Genomic DNA, 24,243 nt, shown 5'->3' with positions numbered 1-24,243 from the left:
CTTTCCATTAGGCCTACGGTTCTTGGTGATCCCGGTTTTCGGTTTTGCCAAGGGTTCGGCAAGTTCTCCGCGCTTCCCACCCGGGAGGTTGGCTTTGGGACGTCCCCACTGTCTTGAACTCCAGTGTCCCCTAGTGGATGAAGGAGAAAACAGGATTTTGGTACTTACCGATAAATCCCTTTCTCCGATTCCACAGGGGACACTGGACGCCCGCCCAGCGCTGCGTACCTGCCATTTTGTTTGGTTTCTTATAAGGTTGTGTGACTGCATGTGTTCCCTGCAGTTTGTTCCTCTGTGCTCCCTCATTCGGTCTTGTTCCGTTCTGTGGTCTCCTCCTTCTCCTCGTTTTCCTATGGTCCTCCGTCTCCTCTCGGGCTCAGTTCTTAAACTGGGGCTGATGGGGCATAGAGGGGGAGGAGCCAGTCACACTTCTGAATTATTTAAAGTGCCAGGCTCTACTCTACCACCGTCTATACCCCACTGTCTTGAACTCCAGTGTCCCCTGTGGAATCGGAGAAAGGGATTTATCGGTAAGTACCAAAATCCTGTTATAATTATATCGCTATATCAGGTCGCTATGCTTTCCAACTCCAGTAGATGCATACCCTGAAGGTAAGCATCAATGGTGAATACATTTCTATAGCCACTGTATGCTTTTCAAAATGAAATCCATAAATTAAATAAAAAACACTTTCTAGGGTTACCAAATACATTTTATTTTGGGTTTTTTTTTCCTGTTCTTGTACTTTTTTAAGGAGCTGGGTTTTTTACATCTATTAATCTCTATTTATGTAGCGCCATCATTCTCCGTAACGCCTTACAATTGGAAACAAACACTGTAATCAAATTACATTGGCTATTAACAGACAGAGCTGTAAGAGCCTGATGTGTGTCTGTACTTGTCCTTCTCTGTAAAGCAAAAATCTATCTTTCAGATCACTTTTATGAATATTATACTAACATTTAAAAGATATAAAATTCTGTTTAAAGAATTAATAGGAGGCTTAAACTGGAGTTTTATTTGTCTTGTCCTAGCTATATAGAATTAAATTAAGGTTATTGCAGGCTTCATTGCTTTAATGGACCTTTAACTACATATAAATTATCTTAAAACCTTACAGCACTTTCAACAAATATTTGGAGACAAGCCTTTGCCCAGGGGGCTACACTGGATGTAATACACTCCTAGTACTGTAGAAAAATGCTGTAAGACCACTTCATGGAAAGAAAAAATAAAGTAGAATAAGAAAGAACCTTTGTAAAGTAAAAAAAAATAAAAATGATGACATATAATAACAAGAAATGAGCCTACAGGAGAAATGCAGCTGAGTATGCACAAAATGCGGGGTGGTGGCTCGGGGCATTGTCACTTGTCAGACCCATAACACTTCATCTCAATTTGCTTAGAAATGACAATGCAGGTGACGAGAAGCACATAGTCCAATAACAAGCTCATGAATGACCCAGGACACATATTTTATTTCAGTACATAATTATTTCCCTTTTGTGATCAGACACAATTAGATAGTGTTGTTCAGGTCACTGTTTGCTTATTGCATTGGCATGTGATAATAAGTAACTGTACAACATGCATTGTAGAACATAATTGGCCTGTTTTTTTTATTATTATTTATTAATAATCCAAGACGACATGCGGCTTAGAATCGGTCCGTCACCGGCAGAGAATTTGAGCAGAGTTGGATTTGTGTGTTTTTTATTTTTTCCCTACGGTATCTATTCTTAAACTTTCTCATCCAAAATAGCCACTAAATAAGAATGAGATGCAGGAGACCATTATGTAATCTACAAAATGAATACTGCTTAAGGTAATAAAATGCATATGGGAGATGGCATGTTTCTATGTCCTGTCCCTGCATGTTTCATTGACATTAGATATAAGCCTGCAGCTGCCTGCTGCAGTCAAGCAGTATACATTAGGAGACACTTTAAACTATCAGGAATCTATCGTATCTAACGGCCAGTCATATCTATCTATCTTATCTATCGAATCTAAAGCCGAACACCTATTATTGTTACATTTATGAATTTGGAAAACAAATTGCCACTTTCACTAGGAATATAATTTGCAGTCCCAGACATTAGACAGCCCCAGACATGATGAGAAGACATTAAACTATTCACCTCTTTCTATCCATGTCGGCAAACCGTTCACCAGAGCTGCCAATGTGGAATGTTTTTATGATCTGTTATACAGTATATAGGGCGCCAACAGTACTCGGCACTGAACAGAGGATGGTTGTCATCACATCCGTCCCTGACACGAGGTAGCTTGCATTCTAAATTCTCTAACACACAGGTACATGTTAGTCAGTAGCCAGGACCCTAGGGCTGTACTACTGTGCTGTTGATACTGTTGCCTAATGCTGTGTACACACTGACAGATATATTGGCCGATCAATTGATCAGCCAATATATCTGCTGCCCATCGGCCAGTCTGTACCTGCGATATGTCGGTGAACATCGTCGTTACCCGACATATAGCATTGGCTGTGCTTCACAGCCGATGGACGTACAGTATGTCTGCAGACAGCCCGTACACACACAGCGGCAGCCGCGGGGACAGATTCGCCCCCTGGCTGCCAGGAACCACAGCCAGACACAGATGATGTCCGTTCAGTGTGTATGAATGACCATCTTCTGCAGATATATCTGTATAGTGTGTACCCACCTTTAACCTCCCTCACTGATAACCTTCCCCTAGCTAGGTGACCTGGCTGCTGCATCTTGGGAATGAAGGCTCATTGTAATTGGTGTGGTCACACTGCATTGAAGGGCAAAGTGTCTGGTAGAACCAGGAAACATTTGTTCCCTTATTTATTCAAGGTGCAGAATTGCGCGTCCATATTGATATAAGCAGTGGGTCATTTCTTTGGCATAATCTAAATGGTACATCTAACGATTATAAGAGTCTACTTTATTTCTTCTGCCGCCCAGTATCTGTCCATGCCACCATTTTAAAGGACCACAAAACCTAAAATGCAAGCTTGCTATATATAGCTGCTAAAAGCATAAATCATTATACTGTATGTACAAAGGTTCCAGGGTCATTTTGTAACAAACTGTTTGAGAGTTTTCATAAAAATGTAGTTAATTCTTCCAATGTAAATCAGTGATTAATTGGCCTATGTATCAAGCTGTTTTTTACATAAAATTATGCAGAAACTGTATATTATATAGTTTCTGTATAATTTTATGAATTGTTGCTATGTACTAATAGCACAATGCTGGATATTTCACCGAAATTTCCGGCAAAGTGCTAATTAGTGCTGCAGATCGCAGTCCCTATTATTATCAATGGGGACTACGTTCTGACCCCTATGTACTAAACTCCATAAAGAAGCTTTTTGGAGTTCAGCCCCAGTAGTTTGGACAATTTTCAGATGGTGTAAACTGCTGTAAGCCTATGGAGGCTTCAGGTGCAGGAGAGAGATTTTTCGATCTCTCTCGCAGCCTCCGGCAGCTGACGCTGTGCGCATTGTCTGCGTCCACAGGAGAAGTCTTTCACTTCTTTGAAAGACTTCTACAAGTTGCCGGGGATATAACTTTTTATCTCAATCGCTGTCCCTTCCAGTTCCCCGGTGTATATACCCGGGATATTTTTATTAAAAATGAAAATATCCCCTGCAATATGGATGGATAATAATTGTGGCAGTTCCACAGCTATTAGTACATAGACACCTAAGATTGCAGATTTGGTTGGAATCCATTTATTTGCCAGCTGAGAAAACTTGAATGCCACTGCAGTCAGATTATCTGAGCCTAATATGGCTGATACCTGAGGGGAATAGCTCACGGTAATGACTATAAGGTTACTCAATGTGCAAACAGCAATCTATAAGCAAGAGTTATTCCTCCTTTGAGTTGCAGATACTGCTAAAATGTTTAACGTGTTAAAAATAGATTTTTACAAATAGAGCAATTAGCCGTTTCACCAAAACATTGCAAAAATGTCTCAAAGCACAATGTGATTTAGTTTTATGGACAATTCAAAACTGAAAATGTCATAGCAAAACTGCCAATGTAGGTTATGTAAGTTCTAAGGATATTAAGCAAATTTACGCAGCTCCTAAGCCAGTTTTCGCTGAATTCCACTAGTTGCTAAAGGGTAAATATATAGACCTGATACCTAACTTTTTTGCATTGTGTTTTAAATTAGCCTGATTTTGCCAGTGGTATTTTACATATATATTAATGAATCTCACAAGGTGCCTTTTCATATTGTATCAACTTAGATTTTAGGCTCAGTGGCCCATTAACAAACTGTCATCATTCAAAATTAGGGCTAGACGCTTTTATAACCTCGTCCTGTTTTCATATGTCTAATTTCCATGTATTGCTGGTGCTGATTGAAAATGTGTGTATTTGTGTGATAAACCTGATGGCTTTCACTGTAAAATACGCAAAGCATCCTTTTTTGTTTTTTTTCCATCATGTAAGGATTTAGGCAGTTTTTTTTTCTCCAGAACAGCTCATGTTGATTGATTTTGGTTTCAAATGCTTTTATTTTGCTTTTATGACAAATACGTACTTGAGTAATGATCAGTAGTGTCACATAGCAAAGACGCCAAGCATATTTTTTTTATTAGCCCATATACATTTGGTATAAGAAAATTGTCTTAGTACTTTTTCAGTATACATAACCATAAATTAAGGAGGCACCTAGCGTATTAAACATGTAACTGGAGGCTTGATTCAGAGCCGCTCGCTAGATGCGTAAGCTCGCACCCAGCGTATGCAAGTTCGGGTAAGTGATGGCATGGCAGGTGATCACACAGCAAGGCATAAACACGCGCTATGTCTTGGTGTGTGATCGCTCAGTGTATGTAGTTGCCCACCAGCCTACCTTAAGATGCCCACTTGCGCACGTCATCTCCAGGAAGTGTACACAACCATCGGTACATCAGGTTCCATCCAAAGTGAATGCAGCGCTTGAGTTTGACTATGCCCTACCTCAAGCACTGCAATCACTTCAGTGTGGCATATAACCAGGTGACGTGTACTATGACGCTGCCTGTTAATTATGCACGCCTCTGAAACTAGCGTTAAGATGCTCAAGCACGCCTGCGTTCGCACCTCCACTACCCCGTTTTTAATGGCCAGCCCCTGTCACCACCCACAAACGGCTTCTCCTATCACTCACTCTGCTGGGCAGTCTATGCGCAACGAGCAAACGCTTCCCGATCTCTCGCATTGGTTCGCGTACTATGATGCATGCGCAGAATGCGAAAATCGTCCAGCTACGAGCGAACGCTTCTTAGCGTCCGGATCTGAATCAGGTTCCTAGGATAAAGCTGTTTGCTGTCTTATTACCTGGTTTCACTCTGCATAAGAAAACAGCCATTCTGTACTGCAGATCGCTTCTCCTTGTATCAGGAAGAACGTTATATAGTATGTAAAGGAGAAATGAGAGGTTTTCTTCAAAACACTTTTTTTTTATTCACTTTTACTGCATGGTCTCAACTGATCATTGTAAAATGCTTTGTAAGCATGAAATCTGCTTGTGTGACACCATCTAGGTAAAAACTCCTTCCAATTGGAAATTAGGGAAGTAAATAATGTTTTCATTTTCTTCAAGGGAAAAAATACAGTAGCAAAGTGAAAAACTTCTCAAAATCTGTTTGTAAAATATATATTTTAAAATCGCACATCACAGTTTATTTTGAGCGGACTACCGTTAACCCTTGATATGATGCATTTAAATAATGTCTATCAATTACAGGCTTGAGTTTTAGTATTACAGATAGAATTGTAACTAAAGATTTGCAAATTGTTTTACTATTAATGTGCTAATAAGAATTTTAAATGGTTAATGTTTTCTTAGGGGTGTTAAGGTATAGTTTGGGTTAGTATACAGGTAGCTTTTTTTCAGTTATTTTACATAGATGTAGGTCTCATGTACTACACAGATGACCTTACCATTTATTATAGATATGGTGTTTATAATACTGGCTCTTAAAATGTGTTTTTCTTTGTAAATAAGTCACTTGTTCGATCTCCAGGTCATACATGGTTGGCTCATCATTTCCTCATTGTTGCTACTATTCTTCTTCTCTTTTATCTACCTGGGGTAAGTACATGAGAAAAACATTTTTAAAGGGATGTGCCACCCACACACCGTGGAATCTGGTCAGTAATATAGCTGGTTCCTAAAGCATTAATAGACTACATTATCATTGATTTTAATTCAGCAAATGAAATAGCTGCTGTCATTAAAGTTGGAAACCGACAAATCTCAGGTGCACAACTCCAAATTATTGATAATATATAAATGCAATAAAATTTTGCAATAAATAGAGGTTTTTAGCATAATCATGGCCAAGGTTATGGGCCTACCCACCATATCCAGGTAACCTCTTTAGGGTAGGTCCCTAACATACTAGGGTTCAAATCCAGAGCGCAGGACACCTCCAAACTGGCCCAGCTAAGCCGCCCCAGGGCACGGCCATAGTAAGGTCTGATTATGTTCTACTAGTATGTTTTTTCTTAGTCTCTATATAAACAGTTTTGTGTTTCTGATGATGATAACATTATCCCACATTGTCTGGGTCCCTGTAGTAGTGGACTGGGGCATCTCACACTCTGGTATGTGAAATACACATGGGTTCAGTGTTGTCATTGGGAACAGGGCTTATTCAGCTGTGACGTCCCATACACATAGGAGGGAGCAGGGGCAAGGATACAGACTTTTAGAAACTAAATAAATACATAGCTGGACACGTGTCCTATGTTATCCTGTACACTGGGAAATTGGAATTTATTTTGAATAATGGCTGACCTATATACTTTCCAGAGAAGTGTTCAAGACCTACAATGTAGCCATGGATTACATCACACTGGCTCTGATGATCTGGAACTTTGGAGTGGTTGGTATGATCTGTATTCACTGGAAAGGACCACTCATCCTACAGCAGGCCTACCTTATAATGATCAGCGCTCTGATGGCATTGGTGTTCATCAAGTATCTCCCAGAATGGACAGCCTGGCTCATCCTGGCCGTCATATCGGTTTATGGTGAGTGCCTGTATAAAGTATTTTACCAGGAAGTGATTTCTTGTCACCGCTTCCTTTCAAGAATGCCTTGGCTACATAATACAACCATTAGATATTCCATCAATATTGAAATCCCATCATTTGTTTCTGTATCTATCGACTAAAATGAATCTGTTAGATTGGTGCTTTTCATATGTCTCCAGTGGTTACAGATTGGTTTAACCAAGGACTGCCCCCTCTTCCTAATTCACCGCATATTTGCAATGGCTAGATACGGCTGCTATACATCCCAAAGCAGCGCTGCACATTATAAGTATACTTACTTACTGACTTTTCAGAAATCCTTTTCGGGAGAAGCCAGAGAGGAGCTGCTGCTCTCAGCTTCGGCGGGGCAGGGCCAGACTATAGCCGCCATTAGGTCCCGCCCCTTTACAGGTAATGCCCATGCTTTGTGGGCCCGTGAGGAGGGGGTGGGGCTAAATGTCAAGATTTGCATAATTTAGCCTCACCCCCTCCCTATGGACCCGCACATTTTTTGGAAAATCTCCCCATCCTGCCCACTTCACTAGGAAGTGGGTGGGATGTGGTAGATCTACCTACTCTTCCAGGGGTGCGAGGGCTTACCTGAAAAATATGGAGTCTTCTGCGACTCCCGGTAGAGTAGGCAAGTATGATTCTAAGTAAGACTTTTGTTGACAGCCAAGGTCACCAGAGAGGTGGCCATTAACTGATCATAGCTGCCCAAAAAAAATGCCGCACGGCTTACACTGTGGATCCTTTGCAGGTTACTTGCACATGAAAGCAGGAGTGAGCACCACTGCTGGCGAGCTGGTTAGCTCTCATTAAAAGGAGAAGAAATGAAAACTATTTTCCCCATATTGTCCCTGGACAATGTTTTCCAATGTCAAACAAATAAAATTTTAATTTGCTAAAAAGTACTGTAGTTTTGCATCTTGTGAACTTCAGGTCAAGGAAATGAACAACTTTAAATTATCAGTTGCATTGTAGGATGGGCAGAGTGTTTGTTTTAGAATTGAGCCTCCATATAGAATTAAACATTTTTGTGTGTCCTAACATGAAGATTTCTTTACCCTGTTCTCTCCTATAGATCTCATAGCAGTATTGTGCCCGAAAGGACCCCTCCGTATGCTGGTGGAGACTGCCCAAGAGAGAAATGAAACACTCTTCCCAGCCTTAATCTACTCTTGTATGTAATCCTCTACAGATGGGGACTAGATTGCAATGTTTAATTTGCTGGCATATTAATTAAGTTAAATCCTAATTTTTGAACCTCAGAAGGAATATTTTTGCGGCCACCGATATCTGTGCTATATATATACTGTATATCGTATAGCAACTGTTCCCGGTGCCCTCACAGTATAAACAATACGCAGGTGCGGCACTCGGGTAAAATAATTAGACAAAAGCAGCTTGGTAAATGCAACGTTTTAGTGCCACTTTAATTGGCACTGTCTTTTTTTTATCCTGAAGAAAGTGCCGATTAAAGTAGCACTGAAATGTTGCATTTGCCAAGCTGTTTTTGTGTAATTTTATTACCCGAGTAACGCATCTGCATATTGGATATTGTTCATTCTGTTGAGGGTACTGGGAACAGTTTCTATATACTGTTTGGAGTGCTGGACCCAGCGACTTTTCACACCCTGCAATTTAGTCACTTGTTAGTAAAGGGAAATAAAATGCAATGGTTAAGTTTAACACAGGGTGTTTGATGAATTTGATTCTCTAGTTGTATGCAGAATTCATGTATATAGTGCAGTGTGTAACCACTCTGGGGTAGATTTACTGAGACTTTTATAGTGAAAGCAGAGATGCTACCAATATCAACCAATAAGATTTTAGCAGAATATACTGAACACATAAGTACAGATGTGTCCTCATACATCTAGCCTCCTTGCACTTTAAACAGCCCTTCTAGTTACGTCATGCCATGGCATGACTCTGTAGCTCTTAGCGTATATATTAATGCGACTTTTTAGCTTCTGCTGATTAAAATGATATGCAGCATGCCTATATTCTGTGTGTGACTGCGGGTGTATCTGCATGCGAAATGCTACGTTAGTGTCACAGCCGATGACACTGTAACATAGTATTTTGCATGCAGATACACCCCACAGAATATAGGCATGTCACATTTTTTAATCCGCAGAAGCTGCTTGTGCGTTATATTCGCATTGATGAGTGAAAAGGACGCAATTGAAGGTAAAAAGTCGCACGTAAAGACGTTCAGCGCTGCCGAGTTACACGGTGCTCACGCGTTATTTGTAACACAACTTGTAGCACACCGAGGATTTATGTATGTGGACACATCTGTAATTCGTTGCCATGGGCAACGCCTTCACTTTTTCTTTTTAGGTTACTTATGTAATTACCCCTTGTCAATAAGGTTGGGTGCATGAGTTTGGAGACACCACATTGTATTTGCTTCAGATTGACAGAAACTCCTATTACTGCTCTTTGCGGGTGGGGGACCCTGCTTAGCTACTGTATCTATGGAATCCTGCTTATTTCCATTAAACGCCTTGCTTCACAACACTTTCCCTGCTCCATGCAGCATAGATTTGTGAACTTCTAAATTAGAACATTTTAAATTACTGGTGATTGGGCTGCTTCTGTGTAAGAGCATAACTGAATTAGCATTTTATCATCTTTTTCTGAGCCCATTTTTGGCTTGGCCTGCTGAAATACTCCAGACAAGAATCCTATGAAAATGTAATTGGTTATTTTTTTATCCACAGCTACTATGATCTGGTTAGTGAATATGGCAGATGGCGATACAGGATTCATACAGAGTGGTTCAAAGAAACCAACGTACAACACACAAGGTAGGGGTGCCAGCTGTTATGGTAGCATTGCGTTAATAGCAAAGTCTGTGCTGGACTACACTAAATTAAGCACTTTTTTTTTTTTTGTTAAAAGTGTGTTCTTTGGGCCTGATTCAGAGCCGGACGCTATTTGCGGTCGTTCGTTCAGAAAATAGGGGTGGCTATTCAAATGAAATGTTCGCTGTTTGCGGTCTGTTCACGCCTCTAGGTCTGAACGAGCGAACAAAACTTGCGGTCGTTTTTTGGGAAACTACACCCCCTGGTCGCTCGCATCCTACGTCATGTCCGCTATTTATTAGATTAATCGAGTACATCGACCAGGGTATGAACTGCTCGCTATTCTTGGGGTTGGTTTTTGCTACCACAATTTTGCGAGCAGTTCTGGCTATTAAATAACCCAGTGACGTGGTCAATGACGCTGCTGTATTAATTATGCACACCCATAAAACGCCCGTTTTGACCTTTAAGCACGCCTGCGTTCGGATCTCCACTCCCCGTTTTGAAGCACCCACATACGCCGTTTCCCCTGTTAGCACCCACATACGCCTCATTCTGTCACTCAAATTATCAGGCATTCGCTATTTTGCAAGCACATGAATTTCGGCCGCACTGACTGGTTCGCGCATGCGTATAACGATCCGTACGCATGCGCAGTTGGGCAAACATCGCTCGGAGCGAACGAGCGGCCGCTTACGAGTGGCTCTGAATCAGGCCCTTTGTTTCTATCTATTTTTAAGTATGATGGACAGGGTTCTTAAGGACCTTTTTATTTTACAAGGATCATGGATGACAATGGTAGCTAAGTTACAGAGATGATCAACCCAGGTCAGCTAGTGATTTAGGTAATATGAGTAATTTTTAGTGGTGGGCTATGCTGTCCATTTATACATTTTTATTAACATAATCGGTATTATCCAGCCTTGGTTGATTATCTTTATTGAGTGAACCAGTGTGGGGTCCCCTTCTTATAATAATAAGCAGCTCCTAACCTGGCCATGCAGGACTAGTGACTGAGAAGTACCGGTCCTGCACTAAAAAGTACTAGTCTTAAAGCGTCCCTGGGCTGTCATGGTGAGGATAATTGGTTAATGGGATTCCCCGAATGTCAAGTTATCATCCCTGTGGTTCCTAGATGTGCTGAGAAACTATAAAATAAACACACCTGTGAGATTACCATTATGGCTTGTCATGGTTCGCCATACTGTCTGTCTTCTGACTCCCCTCCGCGGTCTGTGACTGTTGACTTTATTCGGCCAATTGCTTGCACACCCGATTCTCACCTGCTGAGCTCCGATGGCCTGCTGGTGGCTCTGACACTCACAGCCGGGAGTTCTGGACATTGGCGTCCCTATGAAAAACATTTTTAAGCCTGCACTTGGAGCCCTTGCTGCTTAGTCCTCCCTGTGGCTATATGCTCTTAGGCTGCCAAAAATGAATTCTGAGAGGAGCGGTTTTACCTGTGCCTCCTATCCATTTCCCTACACAATCTGGGTACAGTTTTAACTGGCAAAAATTAAACTGCTCTTTACCTCAAAGTACGTTGTGGCCATAATCCTTGATATTTACTCCCATCAGCTATAACTTCAATTTCACCTGTCCTGCACTTGTGCTTCCCACAATGGATAAATTTGTTGCTCCTGCACCACTGCTAAATCACAGATGGCATAAGGGGGTGACAAATGAGTAACACTTCTGTAGCAGCCTCCGCTCCACTGGCACTGGACTTTTCTGCACCTGTGCCTGCAGTTTTGTTGCCATATCAGGAAGTGGTGAAGGCGTTTTGCAAAATCATTGAGCCCTTAATGCACTAGCAAGCCACCACTGTTGCAGAAATTAAAGACCAACTGGCTTTCACAGCATATCAAGTCACTGTTAACTAGTATTGTATCGAAGAAAAATCTGTGATCTAAAAACAGGTAGCTGAACTCTCAAAATCTGACATTCATGTTTTGGCAAATGTCGATGACCTCAAAAACCAAGCCCACCACAATAATCTGCATTTACTTGGACTGCCTGAATCAATCAGAGGTCCTGCCTTTAACTAATTCCTCTTGTCGTATCTTCCTGTTCTTCTGAATGTGGTGTCCGATCTGCTATATCTTGTCATTAAACATGCGCACAGATTAGACCCTTTCCGTGACTTTGACTCTAACAAGTCTCGCAGTCATATTCAAATGCTTAAACTATATCAGCAAGGTAGCCATCTGGACAGCTACAAGGAAATCAAAAATCCAACCATTGGGAAGATCGTCAACTCTTCATCTTCCAAAATTTCCCTGCAGAGGTCCTAACCGCATAGCGATAAATGTCACCAATCTGTACTCAACCTATCCAGGGACAGAACTTTGCCTTGGTTTACCCTGCATAGCTACATCTCCACCTCCCAAGGCCCCCAAAAATTCACCACAATGGCCAATACCCAGGCTTACTTTCAAGAAGACACAGCAGCTGCTGCAAACCCAAAGAATGTCAATCCGGTACTTGCCTAATCTGGTAACTGACACACCTGAAGGGTATTATTGTGGTCTCTGATTTCTAGTTGACTACTGTGACCGGATTACCTCAACTCGACACTCCATCACAAATTGGGTTTGATTCCCACTTACCGTCGGTGACCGCCTGTCACTGACTCTGCCCACTGCATCGTGGGCGTGTAACTATGCTGCCACCACCAAACTCATTTGGAACCGCTTCTTATGTACTCCGGCACCTGGAACCGCTTCTGCGTATGTGTCGGCTAGCTGCGGCTACACCTCCTGATTGGTATTAGCTGATTCCTCCTCATCCCTCGCAATGGACCAGGCTCTGCACAGTAGCTGGCAGAGGGCTTGAACTTGGAAACGCTTGGCTCAACCTAGAACAGCAGGAGAATGGAATAGCGTTTTGCGCAATTCTGTTGCTCACAGGATGCAGATGCAGTCGAATAGGCAAAGATGTTTATTGCGCACAGCCTTGAAAGACTCTTCCCTTTGACTTCAAGGGGGTACAGCATACATAGATGATACAGCAGTCTTGATCTTCCAAAGATTTACACATACACAGGCTCACAGGCCCTGTATATATAGTCAGAAAACATAATACAGAATGGTGAAAGCCTCCCACAGTTGGTCTTGTAAACCGATCAGACCATCTATCCCAAATGTAATTACAACACACATCAAACAGAAACTGGTCATTTACTTTCATCCTTTGATACATTTATCACACACTGTCAATATATCTATGTAGAATAACCAGCAATAGTATTCGCTTTCATCTTCCTGCAATGTGCAGGGAATCATGAAAAACAAACATATTTTCCCCAAAAGTGCAATCACACAAGAGATGATCTCAGAGCTATATCAAAGGAAGATTTGGCCATTTGACTCTCTTCACACCTTCACACAGAAAGCTTCCATCCAGGTCTCCCCTGGAGTTCACAGGTCTTTCTGTACATCAGACCTCCTGCTAGGAAATGACAATTAGCATCTATTGTCCTGCAGTCACAGAAGCTGGTCATGTCTTATACAGGCATGTCCAAGAAGTGCATTTAAACACATATTAAATACAAAAACATGTCATAGACTATTAAATATACTCAGCTTTATACACCAATGCATTGCTATCAGATGCAGTGCTCTACCGCAAAATATGTGTATATTAATACAGTTGATTATAGACCATGTGCAGTGTTTGTGCTTTTTAACCTGTTTCCACGCTGGAACTTTAACTCTGCCAGTGCTGGTGATACTGGGCACTGCTCTCAAAGTCCTCCAGCACTCTGCAGTACAGCAAGTGCCTCGCCTAGCCCTGCCGCCTCGAACTGCTGGAGCTCTCCTAATTACCTGGCCACAACACGTTAAAAATACGTTTAACACTCGGCGCCCAGCGCCAGCTATACATTTACAGTGGGTGTCTAGCGCCTGTATATTTCAAAGGGAGTTGACCCTTTAGTGCCACAGTGGATATTTCACCTACGTGTGGCCGGTCTCCGGCCACCACTACCTTATCTTAATACACTCTGGTTATTTACCTATTATATTCGCTATCTGCCTTTAAAAAGGCAGTGTCCATACTTGTATGAGTATAATTATTCACTTTTTTATCTTTATATTGCATGAGCTTTGGAATGGTAATCCTATTTTTTTTTTTTTTTTGTCTTTATTTATTTTTTTACAAATGTTCTTCATTGTTTAACATGTTTATCAATTTCTCCCCTGAGCCTTTCTTTGGTACTTTTGTGGTAGTTTTGTTTGTCTTTTTCTTTCTATTGTTGAATTTTTGAGATGCGTTGTTGGGTGGGGAGGGTTGGGATAGTCTTAAGCTGGCCACACACTAGACCAACTTTCATCCAACCATCCAACTAGTTGATTGGTTGGAATGATAAATCTGGTAAGGTATGGGAGTAACTGATGATCAGCAATTTGCTCCTAAATGCTAGAAAACAGATGAAAATGGTCGTTCAGACAAATTTGTTAAATGTTTGATCTAAACAATTTGTTCAAACAAAAGTTTTTGTCCATTTTCCAGCGTTTGGGAGCAAATTGCTGATTGTCATTTGCTTTCATCCCTTACTAGATTTTCATTCCAACCAATCAACTAGTTGGATGTAAGTTGGTCTAGTGTGTGGCCAGCTTTACTCTGTGTATTGATGTGGCGTCCCGCTTGAAATCTGCTCCTGGATGGTTAGGGGTATCAACTCTCCAATTAAACTTAGAAGGGTTCTTACCTTAACAATTTGAAGGCCGACATCTCTTTCCTCCAGGCGATGCACTTAACCTCTGAACACTAGAAGCTACATGTGCTCCACCAGCTAAGGATAGGTTTTTCGTATAACTCTAAAGTCTAGGGGTCTAGATGTTCTGATCCACAGGAGTCTGCCATGTGAACTTCACTATATGTTGCTTGGAATTACAATAGATGGAGACCAGTAAATGCATGGCCCTAGTGTTTGCGATGAGGCTCCTCTCAATGCACTTCTGCCTAAACTTTATACTTTCACTGACACACCTTATTCAAGACAGGGAGTTTAAATATGGTCACTTAACAGCCCAACGTTGGCTTTTCTTGATATATATCTAGTTACCTGGGTCTCCTAGACAATAGACCTCGAATACACTTATTTTGCTATTCACAACTCATTCTCCAGGCTGGAGTACTTATTGGCATTTTGGATCATGCCCCGATTTTAGTAACTCCACAGGGTCAATATCGCTTGGGATAACACATACAATGGCGTTTCCCATCAAATCTGGCCGCCTCTTTAAAATTCAAGGCTGAAAAATGCTTGGGTGAACTACTTCCAGGACAAGCTGGACTACCTAGAGACTCAAGGACTCATCTGAAAAGACTGTCAAGGTGGTTTTGTGACTAGCAATTATCTTTTACCTGTAAATCTAGGAAGGAGCAGGAGATGTTGTATTGCACAGGCCAGATGTCCCTTACAGCAACCAGGATTTAAGCGATACCCTTCCCAGGCCCACTAACGTTTTTACCTTTTGATGGCAAGACCCATTTTGACTGGTAGATTTAATTTCTACCATAATTTGTAATAAATGTAGTCGTTCGTTATCCAACCACCTACAAGGTTAACGGGGCTTCACACGTTACTGCGTTTGAGTACGATTTTTGAACAGTTCGCCATAGAGGTAGTGATTTACATTCCAACATTTTTATAAAACGTTTTGTTCTCAAGGTACTGTACATATAGGACAAAGTTTCCCTCACTCGTATTTACTGTGAACAGTCCGAAACCCTTCTGCAGCCGATGGCGAGGGGAGCAGAGATAACAGGACCTTAAACTTCTGGAATCTCCTGGGCCAGATGGATACTCTAACCTCAAATTATCACCCCACTCACTGATTTCTTTAATAATATTATAACCGTTGATTCCATCCCCTCCCACTTTAACTCTGCCATTAATGGCTTGCTCCAAAAGCCTGGAAGAGACCCTTTGCTTCCCTCCTCATATGGGGCCATCTCACTACTTAACGTTGATAACAAATTATTCAGGAACATAATAACCAATGGAGTAAAATGTACCTTACCGTCCATCATCCATTGTGACCAACACGATCTGTTCTTCAGTCTCTGGAGTGCTCTCCACAGGGAGATCCAATCATCCGAATATCGGCAGGTCTTGTGGGGTGTTCTCGGTATGCAGTGGTTAGTACCTACTAAAAGTGGTCCAAGGAAGGATAACCAGTGAACCGATGACCGGGTCATGGGCACCCAGGGCTCATTGATGCACGTGGGGAGCGAAGGCTAGCCTGTCTTGTCCTATCCCACAGAAGAGCTACTGTAGCACAAATTGCTGAAAAAGTTAATTATAGCTATGAGAGAAAGATGTCAGAACACAGTGCATTACAGCTTGCTGCGTAGCCTCAGATTGATCCCTCTCTACCGCCAAAGTGCCTACAATGTGCACATGAGCGTCAGAACTGGCCTATGGAGCAAAGGAATAAGGTGGCCTGGTCTGATGAATCACGTTTTCTTTTACATTGGTAGACAGCCGGTTGCATGCGTGCCATTTACCGGGGGAAGAGATGGCACCAGGATACACTATGGCAAGTCAGCGGATGCAGTGTAACGCTCTGGACACAATTCTGCTAGAGAAGCCTTGGATCCTGGCATTCATGTGGATGTTAATTGCATATACCACCTACCTAATCATTGTTGCAATAAACCATTTCATGACTATGGTATTCCCTGATGGCAGTGGCATCCTGCCACACTGCAAAAATTGTTCAGGAATGGTTTGAGGAACATGACAAAGAGTTCAAGGTGTTGACTTGGCCTCCAAATTACCCAGATCTCAATCTGATCGAACATCTGTGGGATGAGCTGGAAAAATTATTCCAAGCTATGGAGACGTCGCCTCACAATTTACAGGACTTAAGGGATATGCTGCTAACGTTTTGGTGCCAGACATCACAGGACACCTGCAGAGGTCTTGTGCAGTCCATGCCTCAACGAGTCAGAGCTGTTTTGGGAGCACCAGGGGGAGTTAGTTTATCTAGATAAGTCACCTTTTTGATCTGACACACAGTAGTCCAGCATTGATGGAAATATACATTCCAGAAGGGATGTAGTTGGCATCCCGGCAGTTGTGATGCCGACGCCGGTATCCCGACACCAGTCAGAGTGCCAGCGGCAGCAGAGGAGTAGGTTTAGGGGTTAGGGTAGGGTACTTGCCTGTAGGCGTTTGGATTGTAACCCAGTCGGGATGCCGGTGTGGGGATGCCGGTGTCTGGATTTTGAGCGCCGGCATCCCGTACCCACCCCGTTCCAGAATGAACAATAATGGACTTTTCATTCCACAGCAGCTTGACAGGCTTATGTTACCAATTTCTGAATTATATACAGGACAATGAATGTATTTTGAGCCCACTTTGTGAGCTACAGATATCGGTCATATTGCCTTTTTTTTTTTAATTTCTCACTGATTGCTCTAACACATCGGTAATCTATAGTGTGTAACAGAGGTGACATAGAAGCACGTACAGTAGTACGCAGACTGTGATACAGGGATGGCCAGACTTACATTTACTGGCATGTTATGTAAACAGATATGTCTTACACACCTGTCTGGTACACACTTTCCTTAATATAACATATGCATATTCTACTAATTATTTGCACTAATTATTTTTAGCTTTTTTTCTATGAAAGGAATTTGCCCGTAGTCACATTCTACTGTGAATTGTATTTATTTAAAGTCTTTGAATTGCTTTGGATATAGTTATAGTTATATGTTCTACTTGGCTGTACTGCAAATGCGATTGTCTACATGCAGAGCCCCAGATTTGTGTGCTGGGGTGACTGCGTCTGGGTGAAGTTAGGAGTAATAGATTTAAAAAGAATAAGAAAAAACCTTTTCATACATAGAACGTGAAGGTATACAGTGTGGGGGTCATCAGTGAAATATGTTTTAATAGTTATAGATTTCCTCTGAGGCAGCTGCAGGAGGCATCTAATTACACCAGTCGCCGCCTGCTGCATTAGCACATGATGGCATCGCAATGCTAACAGCGTACAACTCCTAGTTGGCTAACGTCTGGGCAGCTGGTAGGAGCATGCTCACTTTGATGTCACAGAATGTTACTAGCGTTCAGAGCATTGTATCTGTGTTAGAGGGAGTGACATAGACATTGCACTTTTTCAGGCTATAATATTGTTATATTTTTTTCAAAATTGCATGTGTATATTAAGGCACCACCCCCTCACGGCAACAACACTGCTGTATAGTGTATGTACTGTATGATCACCGGGGTACTCTGCAGATATCCTTAAGAAGTCTCTCCTCTATTCTGGTTCAGTAAGGTCCGGGGTACCCTCATTTGAATGTATGGAGTTCTCTTTTACATTATGCAGCCTCTTAGTGATTGGTGTCTGGTGATCACTAGACAATCTCATCCTGTACTACAGAACTATTGAAGGTCTGTGGAGGTGCCCCGACCTCCTCCATCCTGGCACCTACACACAAGTACCATCTCCCCCATCCTGGCACCTACACACTGGGGAGTATACTCCACTAAAAGAGGGGTGTCCCCCTTTTTCAAATAATGTGCCACTTCTTAGTAGTTGTCTGGTGATCAAATGTCAACACTGTATGATATATAGGAACCTGATTCTGAGTTGGGAGTAAAGCTAAAAAGAGCAAGTAACTATACCTGGGCAAATCAAGTACATTTATTTATTTTTGCATGCAGGGTAAATACAGGCTGCTTTTGCATTTAGCCCACAAATGCTGGACAGCTTTACTTTTACACAGAAATTTAGATTTGTGCTAGGGCACACCCCTCCCAAATCTAACACACTGCACATTTTACATCTGCCCCACCTGCAGTACAGCATGGCTTTACTCTCGCCTCAATCAGGACCATAATGTTATTTCCACCATGGTTGTTACGGTAATATGACTAATACAGCTTAAAATGTTCAAAGCAGTTGGAACACGATCCTGTGTATGTAATGTATACATTTTTATAAATGCGTGTATGTTATCTGCATACTTAAATCCTTTTTTGCTCTTTCATGTAACAAGTGCCGGCTGTCCAGGCAGGGAGTGACTCTGTTTCGCCTGATGATAACGGAGGCTTTGATACGAATTGGGAAGAGCAGAGGGATGCCAGGATCGGACAAATTGGTTCTACACCAGAGTCCCGAGCAGCTATACAAGCTCTCCCAAGTAATGCCCCTCCAAGTGAAGACCCTGAGGAGCGTGAGTGCATTAATTGGCTAACTAATTCCTTTTTATTTATTTTTTTAAAAAGAACTTTGGAAATAAATCACCAAATAGACAGATTGTTAGGTAGGGATCACATGCGTCATCCACATGCAAATAAAACAAAATAAATAGTGCGTCAGGGACCATGCTGTAAGGGGGAATAGGATACAGAGTGGGGAAAATAGAGGCTGAGACTTTTTTTTTCCCCCCATTTTTTTTTTTTTTACCCTGTACCTAGTGACAGTCTAGAGACCCCCGTACGATGCAGGTCCCCGTCTAGTGACCCCCGTACGATGAATATTGGTTGCCCAAGAACAGAGACACTATTAGAATTGTGTTGTGTATTTGGCACCACACCTTGATATGAAGCAAAGCTGTCTACTCTGATCAGCACTCCAGGGCCTATGCTGTCACAGCACACATTTGTTATTACAGTCTTCCCCTATGGGCAATGTAATGAGACTCTGTGCTTTGTGAGCTGTATCATGGCCCCCAGACATTTTCACAGGAATGTGCAGGAGGTTTGAGTGAATACTGCAATCCTCACTAGTACAACAGACACATACATATTTTCTGGTGCTGTACAGATGTCCTTTAGTTTTATGACTTTAAAATAGCCCTTAAGTCTACTATGAAACCTCATAATATTTATCTCAAAACATTCAGTGCTCTGTCTGCTTTCCTTAGGCTGCACTTATGTGGCAGCTTTCGAAGTGGTTAGGATCTCTGTTGTAAATCCATCATATTGTGTGTGTGTGTGTGTGTGTGTGTGTGTGTGTGTGTATAGATGAAAGACATGCATTTTATATATAAACACACTCAGACAGCATAATTCACTGTTGTTCATGTTTTAAGACACCTCCTACGTTATGTATTGCCTATAAACCATTTTTTGTTAATGGAAAGACATACCCAGTTAAAATTGAGGTCTTCTGATGTTTATTTTGTTTTTCCTAGTGGGCATAAAACACAATAAAGTAATTTCCTCCTTCAGCCTTAGAGGGGCACAGACATTGGGTTAGGGCTACCACTAGGAATCAGAGCACTGGAAATAAACATTAGTAACTCCAACTCCTCTTCTGCTTCCCCCACACTGCCTTTTAAAAAAGGTGGACACACAAACTTATTGCTCACTTTGAGAGAAGGCCTCAGCTTTCCCTGATGAGAGGTGGTGAAGGGGTGCTTGACACCCTCAATCTGCCTTCTTCCACTGCAGCAAACTCTCATCCACACCTGTCCCCCAGCCTCCATCATGGGTCTTATAGACACATGGGCTTTATTTACAAGACAGCGGCTTAGCTTCACGGAGGGTTGCAGGTGAATATTTAAAACGGCATCCGCAGTCAGTGTAAAGCCCGGCGTGCTTTACCCTGACTGCGAGTGCCGTTTTAAATATTCACCTGCAACCCGTCGTGAAGCCACATCTTCGTAAATAAAGCCCTTGGTCATCTAAGTTGAGATAATTTGTGCACCTATGTACCATCACTGGTCCATCTCACAGGCAGAGTGCTGAATGGCAGCTGTACAATCCCCAGCAGACCAGGGAGGTAGCACCTGCAGGACACGCAAGTTTCCCTGGAGGCTTCCACTAAAAGTGCAGGGCTATTGCAGTACTCCTATTTACTAAACACGGTTTTACAAGAAGTAAATATCGGGTAAATGCAATTTAGCAACTTGGAGTATATGTAATAGGAATTCCTGTACTGTAGTTCCAAAGCATGGAGGGTGTTTGCAAGAGCATAGGCAGTTGCTTGGTTTCCTGACATCTTTACAAGTTGGAAACAGATTCCATTTTTCTTTCAACCAATGCTTTTGACTTTTACATTTGAAGTTAATTTCACAGAATTAAAAATCTCCCAAACACAGGGAGTATTAGTCTGCAGTCTTAAGTGGAAACCACAAATATAAAAAAAAAAAAGGTTCTATAACCCAGGTCAACCACACGTTTATTGGCACATGTAAGTGGTCATAGCGAGAAGTGACAGAGCTTTGTACCACCATTTTGTAAGTAAACACATGAAGGCCGGTGGGGGGGAGGGCGCTATGCTATGCAATTTAGCTCCCGTTTTTCTCGGCCTAAAAAATTTAATTTCCCATTTTTGCCTGAAAACACATAGAATCTATGATAAGTTCACGGACCTTAGTGTTTTTCGCGATCGCGGCAGGGAACATAGGGCACTTATCAGGATTTTTTTTTCTGGACCTTGAAAAAATCCACGATAAGTGCCGGCGTTGTGGGGCTAATTGGATAGCCCAGGGGGATCCATTAGCGCCGAATAATTGTAGGGGCTAATTGGATACTGGCCTAAATGTCATACCCCAGCTATGCTCTATTGATAGGCACCACAATCTGCTTAATTCTAAAATGTAGCAAAGATTTACTTCTGATTCGCCGGAACTTGAATTATATAGCCTACATTCTTTTATCCTCTAACTGTACAATATAAATTCTCCCTGTAAAAATTGGGCACATAGCAATCATGCCCTTGAGCCAATATATAATTGATGTTATGTGTTAATACACTTTTTTTTTTTTTTTTGTTACCTGTGAGCCAGATTTCAAAAACTGCCCCATAATGTGCTAGTGATAGCAGTTGATTCTAGAATTAGAGAAAAGTTAAACAGATCTGATCTACAGTATAAAATGACAGAGCCGACATTTTCTCTACAATCACAGTAGCATTATATGTGGCTGCAGATTTTGTTTGGTGATTTAAGGAAAGCCACTTCTCAGTGGACAACCTGTGATTCTATATTAGTCTGGTTTTAAAGTTGTTGATAACAATTTACAGATTGTTTGTTTGTTTTAAGACTGAGTTAATCATGCGGCAATTAAAGGAAATCTTTTCTCCAGGGGGAGTGAAGCTTGGATTAGGAGACTTTATCTTCTACAGTGTACTTGTTGGGAAAGCTTCAGCCACAGCCAGTGGAGATTGGAATACCACCCTGGCTTGCTTTGTTGCCATACTAATTGTGAGTATCAAACTTCAAAGACATACCTGAATCAGAGAGGATGGGGGAGTGGGTATAGTAAACACGCCATGGCTTCTGCATATTTAGGAGTTGAGTTTACCAATGTACCAATTGAGGGGGGTCTCTGAATTGCCAGCCACAGTCATTTTTAGTATTTTTGGGCTTGTTCACTTTGAAACCGTAGGGGGACTGGATCTATCCCTATTATTCAAGCATCTAGGATGGGAGGTGTGCACTGAATATGACACCTTATTGGTTGGCCACAGCTCCCGTGTAACCTGGTGCCACATTCATTTCCTAATATTTTCAGCAGATTATTATAGTTTTATATTTACCTATACTGTAAAATTTGAAAATGCTCAGCTCTCAGTACTGTAAAATAGCACAATCTGCATGGATGTCCAGAGTACACAACATTTTCTAATTTTTTTGCATTATACCTGTCAATATAATTGTTCTTGTTACAGGGTCTGTGCCTTACTCTGCTACTCCTTGCCATCTTCAAGAAAGCTTTGCCTGCACTCCCCATCTCCATAACGTTTGGACTTGTTTTCTACTTTGCTACAGACAACTTAGTGCAGCCATTTATGGACCAGTTGGCATTTCACCAATTTTATATTTAACCTCTGGGCGACGTGTTTCCTTGGGACTTCTAGTTTTTTGACTGTATATGAACATATGCGAGAAAAGCGCTTTTTGCTTTTCTAATTTTTTTTTTTCCCCAAAGGATTTTGAGATCATTACTCCCCTAGTAGAGAGCAGACAGACACCTGTACAAGTTGCTGTTCTGTATGACATTATTGATCCAGTTCTCAAGGCTGGAACCATGAGCCACCAAAGGTGTTTTTGTGTGCGGACCTTTTTTTTTATACCAGCAGATCATCTTGTGTGGAAAGTCATGAGTGTTGGAGAAAGGAGTAACACAAAACGTCCTTTTTTTCCATTTAATGTGTGCGGATTCCAGAGCAGCCTGAAAGAAATTTCCATAGCGAGCGAATGGATATTTAAAATGGTTTGAATACCGTTATTTCAAGGTGTAGTTTATTTCCATCCACAGATACAAAGGAACAGATGGGGAGACCACTGGTTACTAAAATCCTGACTAATATGGGAGTGGAAGTACTGTAACATAAAGCAATACTCTCTAGAACAAATATGATCTTCCAATAATAAAACACTATTGGAGTACGCCAATACTTGCCTCGAACATGTCTCGCTTCTAAACTGCGTGCATAAATTAATCCGGCTATGCTATCTTTGTGTGTATGTATTTAAAACATTTGTAAAAATACATCTGCATGACTTGTTCTCTGTTCTGCTGGGTACGGTTGTGCCACAACGCAGCAAAGGGGGGTAAGTCGGCAACACACTTTTTTTTTTTTTTCGTCTTATTTTTTGTATTCTATAATTACAAGTTTTTGTAGTGTTCTTATTACACTGTTCATAGAAACCTATTGACTACTGAAGTTCACAACCGTGACTTTGTCACCCAGAGCAATTGCCTATACACAGTCAATTGCTCTTAAATTAGAGTTTTGTAAATAATACTGAACCAAATAACAGATCAACCATTCCGACTGTAGGTGGCTTTTTATGTGAGCGGTTTGTTTTATAGACTCAGGATGACTTTTCCTCACTCTCCAGTCTCCAAAAAAACCCAGTTCTGTCTTATTTATGATTTCTCTCAATTTTGCCTACTCTGCAGAGCGTGTCACTGGAAATATAATGGATTACTGCCATTAACTATGATTTACAAAAAGAAGTGAAAAAGTTAATAAAATATTTTTTTTGGACCATTTCTATGTTGTATCCTTAAATCAAAAGTACTATTTTGATGTATTTTCCATATTGTAAAGTGCGTTTATCTAGGGGCTGAAAGCCTTTTTCAGCAAGGGATGAAATTCTGTGTATACACACGCACCGCAGTTGCTAGGTGCTATGTAAATGTGTGCATTCACATTGCATACGCAGCCTGACATAAGGACGCCCACTTCCCCTTACTCACATCCGTATACTAGGGCAACATAGCGAAACAATCAGTAACATCGGACCCATGCGCACAGTTAAAGAAACCCAGACCTCACTCAGGAATTGCTTACTTCTGCACACGCTATGAGTCCTCAGGCTGCGTCTGGTGGCGCAGTGGATAATTTATGCAACGGCGTTGAAACAGACTGTCACGCCTGCACTCCCTCGTTCTCACCCACA

General features: G+C 41.6%; 1 protein-coding gene across 2 annotated transcripts in view; it reads left to right on the top strand.

Annotated features, from left to right (window-relative positions):
• PSEN1 (presenilin 1) overlaps positions 1–23,833 on the top strand; it is a 67,594-nt gene extending 43,761 nt beyond the window's left edge. For both annotated transcript variants that reach the window (XM_088471271.1, XM_088471270.1), the window contains exons 6-12: positions 6,021–6,088; positions 6,812–7,032; positions 8,120–8,218; positions 9,768–9,854; positions 18,880–19,056; positions 21,917–22,035; positions 22,503–23,833. In XM_088471271.1, coding sequence (XP_088327397.1) covers positions 6,021–6,088; positions 6,812–7,032; positions 8,120–8,218; positions 9,768–9,854; positions 18,880–19,056; positions 21,917–22,035; positions 22,503–22,658 — 927 coding nt within the window. In that variant the 3' untranslated portion in view covers positions 22,659–23,833. The remainder of the gene's footprint in view (positions 1–6,020; positions 6,089–6,811; positions 7,033–8,119; positions 8,219–9,767; positions 9,855–18,879; positions 19,057–21,916; positions 22,036–22,502) is intronic.
• Positions 23,834–24,243: the final 410 nt, after the last annotated feature.

Source organism: Taudactylus pleione, unplaced genomic scaffold (genome assembly GCF_031769625.1).
Source record: "Taudactylus pleione unplaced genomic scaffold, aTauple2 ptg000113l, whole genome shotgun sequence".
NCBI lineage: Eukaryota > Metazoa > Chordata > Amphibia > Anura > Myobatrachidae > Taudactylus > Taudactylus pleione.
Note: the sequence above shows the minus strand (reverse complement) of the source record. Positions and strands in the feature narration are given on the sequence as shown.